At 39.9% G+C, this 6854-nt stretch overlaps 1 protein-coding gene across 1 annotated transcript; it reads left to right on the top strand.

The window, feature by feature from the left end:
- Nucleotides 1–303: 303 nt before the first annotated feature.
- LOC131237663 (protein NIM1-INTERACTING 1-like) lies at nucleotides 304–2297 on the top strand. Its single transcript, XM_058235552.1, has 2 exons — nucleotides 304–713; nucleotides 1692–2297. Exons 1-2 carry the CDS (start codon nucleotides 419–421, stop codon nucleotides 1721–1723), a joined length of 327 nt encoding a protein of 108 aa, XP_058091535.1. The 5' UTR covers nucleotides 304–418; the 3' UTR covers nucleotides 1724–2297.
- The last annotated feature ends 4557 nt before the right edge of the window (nucleotides 2298–6854 follow it).

The raw sequence follows: 6854 nt of genomic DNA, 5'->3' as shown, positions 1-6854 counted from the left end.
AACGTGGTGACGTCACTTCAGTAGCAGTCTCGGTACTCAACCTGTCAGTAGCCAATCGGCGCCCTTTGCGTCCGGCTTAGGAAAGCTCCAGCTTCCAACCTCACACTTGCTTTCCACGAGCGCGTGGCCCACTTCATAAGCACACAAAGAAGGAGCCCGCGTCAGACGGTCAGATCTTACATGTGTCCCACGCGGTTCTACGATACACGTGCCTAGGCTTTCAAATCCTCTACTCGCGAGTATCCAAAGCAAGCACGAATCTATAAAGCAGGAACCTTCCAGCTTACATATGTTGTGCCCACGAAAAGAACGAGTAGACAAAAGCTACACGTTCCCTCTTAGAGTAGACAGAGAGAGACTGCAGATTTTCTTCTCCCACGAGAGAGCGAAGGTGGTCGGTTCTTTCCTAGCTTGATAGATGGAAGAAGAGAGGAGAAAGAGGCCCGCCCTTCTCTTCCCACCCAATGAAGAAAAGGAAGAAGAAGAAGAAGAAAAGATGGAGAAGTTCTTTGCACTTCTTAGAAGCATTAGAGCTACAAAAGATAGATGGATACATGAGATAAATAAATCAAAGAAGAGGAAATTAAGAGAAGAGAAAAAGGAGGGTTGGACTCCATCTTTTGAGTGGGAAGACTTCTCTCAAATGACTGAGTTGAAAAGGGCAGATATTCCTGCAAGTTCCTCTAACAAGGCAGTAGAAAATGAAGAAGATGGTAGGTTAGATCTCAACCTCTCACTCTCTCTCTAGTAGAAATTATGTGGTGTAAAAAAGGTTGTGGTTCCATTCTATGAAAATATCCTTGTTCCATCTTCAATTGCTTTTTTCTTTTTTGCTTCCTATTTTCTTTGATACAGATGGTGTATGTCATTGTTTGGCTGCTTCTTTCTTGTAACTTGGTTTGGAGGTGCACCATAGTGAAAAATCTTATTCTTCCTAATTTCTCCTTGCAGAAATTTCTCAAAGACATTCAAATTTTTAAGTTCTTCTCTAAATATTATCAGAAAAATTACACCAAATATATATATATATCGGAACGCTCACCTGCGAACCAGTTCGCACGGTCTACATACAAACTTTTTTGAGAACTCCTCGTATCTGATGAGTCTCGAAAATCTGAACGGTCCACATGAAGAAGAACCTCATGAAACCCCCTGGTACCAATTTTTACTTTGAACCAAAACTCCTGTGGGCCATGAAAAATGCAAACAGTTTCTTCCCTTGATTTGAATTTCTCTTTGCTATGGCCCAACAGAATCTTAGATTAGTGTGAAAATTCACCTCCTGAGGTTTCATGAGATTCCGCATCTTATGGACCGTTCGGATTCGACACCCATGGCACGAGATTTTAATTTTTTTGTTTTTTTAATGATATTATTTACAAGGATGCACTTATATTTCTTGTGTCACTTCCATGAAGGTGTTATAACACTATCCCAACTAACCGGTGTCTTCTTTTTTACAGCGGTGAGGTAAAGAGAAAAATTGAAAATCTCAAGCCTCAAGAGAGTTAATGGGCATTTTTAAAAACTACAAATGGCATTATAATCTATATCATGACACCATGTAGATAAAATACAACTTTAGTACTTGAATGGTGTGATCCTATTTCCATCAATGTTTAGTTGTAGCATTAATCGATTGCTTAAATGAATGGAAATATGATGAAATGGCTCATCTCAATCTTTGATAGGTTCGCGTCAGGCAGCTGGGTTCTTTATATGATCAATCAAAGATGGCCCAGTTCATGGATTACACACAAAAAAGATTGGAGATATTTCCTTAGGGCGTATTTGGATTTAAGAAAAAGTAATTGTAATTTTGTTTCGATGAAGATTCGTTTCCAAGAAATTGATGGAAATGAAGACTTGCTTATGCTGTTTGTTTAACATTGACAGTAGACTTGGTTAGGATAAACTAATGATGGGCCCCACTAAAGACACCATGCTTATGATTATTTAATAATGGGCCACACATGGTTAATGATAATCTAACGATGGAACGTTCATGGCAATAGACATGGTTAGGATCGAATAACAATGGTCTGTACATGTTTAAGATCATCCATGGATGGTCCACATGGAAATATAGATGGTTAGGATCAACCAACAATGGATAGGCGAACATACCAATTCATATGGTTAGGATCATCTTAATGTGAGATTCACATGGAAATACAGTGGTTGGGATTCGTTGGTGGGATCCTTAGGGCTGTAGCTCAGACCAATGGTCGGGTTTCAGGCCTCATTGATAAAAGGATCCGTGAATGCTAGCTTTAATGACTTTTCTTATTGAAGCCTGACCGGAATCTGTGCCCTGGATCTGAATCCTCTCCCACATTTTTTTTACAAACACCCAATATCGTCGGGTCCACCATTTCTATATTATAATCTACTCTCTCCATCTGGTTATACCCTCGATTTTAGGTCCTGAAAAAAAACCCAGATATCCAAAATTCAGGTGGGCCACACGTGAAAATGAAGATGGAATGCCAATGATAGGTTTGTGTGTGGAGCTACCATGGTGTGTAGCTTTCATCAAACCCGTTAATCAGGTGTAACTCGGCAGGATGAAGTGAAGATACAAAATCCAGCCTGATCCAAATATCAGGTGGGCCACACCGTCTGAAGTTAGATGTTTTAGGAGAAATTTCACATTGTTCCCATTGGTATAACTCATCAGGAGTTTTCTATCTGGTGATCCCATGTATATACCTTTTAAATAAGGTTTTTTCACTTTATGAATGGAATGGATTTTTATATAAAACATGGTGGGCCCACAGGCTCGGGTTTTTTACGCACGTGTGGTAGACATTTCCGGTCCCATGCCAGCTTCCTTGCGGATTTGCGGGTGTTATGTGCCTAGCTTAGGGGTTGGGTCTTATTAATAGACGGCCTCAGTTGGAACGGATTGAAGGGAGCCTACTGCAGTTTACAACTACAAACCAAAAATCCCAAAATGGCAGATTGCCTAGTGACCTGGTCACCAGGGATATTTAGTGACCCATTGTGTCCGGATTTGATTGGACCACGCACCTCTACCAGAGATGGGCCAGCTGAGTATAGAGTACTCGACCGTGGATTACCTGGTGACCTAGCCAAATGTGGTAGAAGTCGATTGAGCCATGTGCTACTGTCAAAAATGAGCAATGCAAAGCATTTTTGGTCGGTGCATGTTTGGAAATGTAATGGTGGAAACTGAAATGAAACAAATAGAAAACAAACTTCAAATCAGAGTTGAAGAACATATAAAATAGTTTCCTTAAAGTATTATTTGTCTCTTTAGATGGTATGAAATCGTTGTCGGATAGCTAGCAAACCACTTCAAGGATATCACAAGTCTTAATAGTTCTACGTACAGCAATCACAAAGAAAGCATCATAAGAACCCTAGCATCTTATATTTTGAGAACAAATAACTCATTTTAAATTCTTGTAGAAAAGGAATGAAAGAGAATATAAATGGAGGATTTCAATTTATAAAAAGAGCAATACAAAATGTGTATAATTCTCAATTTTCATTAAGTTTTATTAAGAGTGAAGGGCTGCAGAATTTTGTAAAAAAAAAAAAAAAAAACCACAATTCTAAATAGTTATTTTTGTAACTGTTTAGAACAATCATATCTGTTTGTTTTAATGAAGAGATGTGACTGGACTCAGATCAACTAAACCAACTGTTGTAAGGACCATTTTAGATGGCCAATTGTCACAACGGCCAAACTCTATCAGTCGATCATCGCAACAGTTGATTTCTATCGGCTGTTTAGTGCAACATTTGATCTTTGTCAATTGATCATATGATTTTGCAATAGCTCAACTGTCTCATTCCGGGTCACAACAATCTGCATTAAGTACATGAGAGCGTCACTCATAACACAATGCACACATGCAAAATGCAAAATACTTTACCAATGCATCTATAATTTCATTGCCCACGTGGCCTATGTGTAAGCATAAGCATATGCAATCCATTCTACTCTCTATCATATTTAAATTAGAATGTGAAAGAACTCAAAGCTTATAAACTTTTCTAACTTATCTTTCCAAGAAATGTAAAATTTAGACTTTTTACCAAGTTTGATATTTACAAGCCAAATTTTAAAGAGAAAATAAAATTTTAATATTTTTTAATAAAACTAAAAAATGTGCTCTAAAAAGCATTTCTATCATATTAATTTATTCAATTCCAAGCCAAGTCTAATCTCACAAGTTCCAAGTCCATAGGATATCTTTGACAATCAAATCACTATGCAGTCCAGTACTCTTTTTATAAAAAAGGATTACATTTGATGAAGTTAAGGAAACACTAAAATCTGTCAGTCACTTTTACAACTTACATTTAATTGGGTTACGTGCTGCTCTAAAGAATAATAACCATGTTAGGATTGAAAGTGGTTCCTTCAAGTACATACCCCACTTACTGGGATGGGCCAATCAAATCAGCAAGAAGGGTCTCGCGCAAGTCCGAATCCGGTTCCCATTCAAGCATGCTTTGCTTGTGCGCATTGGCTGACTGTGTCACGTGGCATAATCAAATCCTGCGACATTACATCTAAAGGATGGAGTGAGCATCTTACTTCATGAAGCACCTTACTTTCAATGGCTCTGTGTCGTTAGTAAGCGCATGGCACATATCCACTAGATCAAAACCGTCCATTTTCTGCCTCCAACAGTGAATGTGCCATGGTCCAAAAATCACGATGTTTAGTAAATTCTAGCCCTTTATTAGATGGTAGCTAAATGAACTATAAGACATGCCAGCAACGGTTCTCATTAAGTGAGAAAAGGTCCACATATTAGATGGTTGAGATAGTTTAATCAAAGAAAAACTTGGTTTGGATTAAAAACAAATGAGCCTATAAGATGTACGGTTCGGATCATCATACACATAAGCCATGTATGTGATACACAATACGGAGGCATGAAATACGGTGCCCCTAGAGGCACGTAATCCCCTCTCATAAAAGCAAATACCATACGATTCTCAGCCATCTACAAGAAAGCAGTCCAAGGCTCTAAAGCTGCGTAGAAAGCCATTAAAGAGGTTCTTTGATTCTGATACGGTGAATCTAGGACGCTTGCCAGACTTTAGTATGGACATGGTGTGTCATTTTCAATGACTTAGACTGAATAACTTCATGTAGATGAGATCCACACCGACCATCAGGTGCATTGACATTAGTTTACGCTGGTGGTCCAAAATCAGGCAAATTCAACACTCAGTTGGGCCACACTGTGGAAACCAGCTAAGGTTGGATTTCCAAATTTCATTTGGGGTCCATATATGCCATCCAGCCCACTCGCCTGACGTACCACACCAGGATAAATGGAGTTTCTGGGAATCAGGAGATTCCAACACTCATGTGGGCCACACCACGTGAATCAGAAGTTTTAGAAATACTTTACACCATTCCCTATGATGTGGCCCCCATAACTCTTCGATTTGACTGAATTTCAGGATAGATGGTGAAATGTAAGGGTGGACCTCATGATCGGATAGACCTGATGCACTTTTATTCTAAGCAACGGTCAGTAAGCACAGGTAAAGCTTTTGTGCTTGCCTACTTTAGTCAGGCCAGTGCAGTCGATAATGAACGGTGTCTATTGAGGCACGCAGTGGACTGGCTCACTCACTTAACCATTCATTGGTGGGCCACACCCTAATGATAGATCATGCATGGTCTCTCGACTCGGAAACTGGGGCCGAGTCAGAGCTCGGGTAGACGAGTTACACCCCACTTGGAAGAACCATTAGATCATCCACGCGTCATAAAGTGACAGTATCAATGGCAATTAGGTAGAATAAGGACTTGAATGTGGTGTGTTACACAATGAGGCCATCGAATAACCTTGATGGAATCTCCAAGTGGGGCACACCCAATGGAAGGTTGGATCATGTTAGCCCAACGCTAAAGTTTCTGATTGGCAATCCTGACCGTTGAGGTAGTTGATAATGACGTAGTTTTCCAAAAACAAGACGTTTTGGAAAAGACACTACTTACCAGTTCAGTGCATTAGCTTTATCTTGTCGGTGGAAAGAACCCAAGTCTTATCAGTCCTGAAGGTGTCGGGCTATAAGGAGTAGGTGGAATGAGATTTCAAGGGGGTGTTTGGCGCGTGTTATTGGAAAGGATTCGCTGGGATGTGATTAAAAAAAAAAATTGTAATTAGTACCTATGTCAAGGATTGTCTCCTTTTACCCGGGATAAGATTAATTTCATGTTATATTTGTAACACCGTGTTATATTGAATGGATATACTCACCATCATTGGAAACTATTGAAAATAACACAAGTTTTGATTGGTTTTGTAACCTCATTTTATGACATGGGCCTAAAAATGATGCATATGTAAAACTTATGTGGCTCCAAAAAAGTTTTCAACGGTAGCTATTCAATCCCCGCTGCTTTCTATGGTAGGGTCCACTTGAGCTTTAGATCTACCTGATTTATTGGCCCATGATCTAAAATTATCTCGAAAAATGGGTGGACGGTGTAGATGTAGCCCACACATCATGGTGGGACCTACGCCACATGCTAACATTGAGTGGAATTTGCACGGGACCCAATGCAATTCCATCTAATTTAATTCCAAGCTTTTCCATTCTTCCCAAACATTGAGTGAAATTGGCACGGGACTAAATGCAATTCCATCCCACCTAATCCCATTTAATACCATGCGCCAAACGCCCCCCAAGGCCCGTTTGGTCGGGTGGATTGGAAGGGATTGAATGGTATTAGGGTGGATGGCATGGATTTCAAGGTAATGATGGTATTGTCAGTGGATTGTCTTAAGATCCATGGGATTGCTACATCCCGGGATTGCTATATCGGGTCTGTTTGGCACGCCCGGCCAATC

The sequence above is a fragment of the Magnolia sinica genome, chromosome 2 (assembly GCF_029962835.1).
Source record: "Magnolia sinica isolate HGM2019 chromosome 2, MsV1, whole genome shotgun sequence".
Classification (NCBI taxonomy): domain Eukaryota; kingdom Viridiplantae; phylum Streptophyta; class Magnoliopsida; order Magnoliales; family Magnoliaceae; genus Magnolia; species Magnolia sinica.
This window is presented reverse-complemented; position numbering and strand designations above follow the sequence as displayed.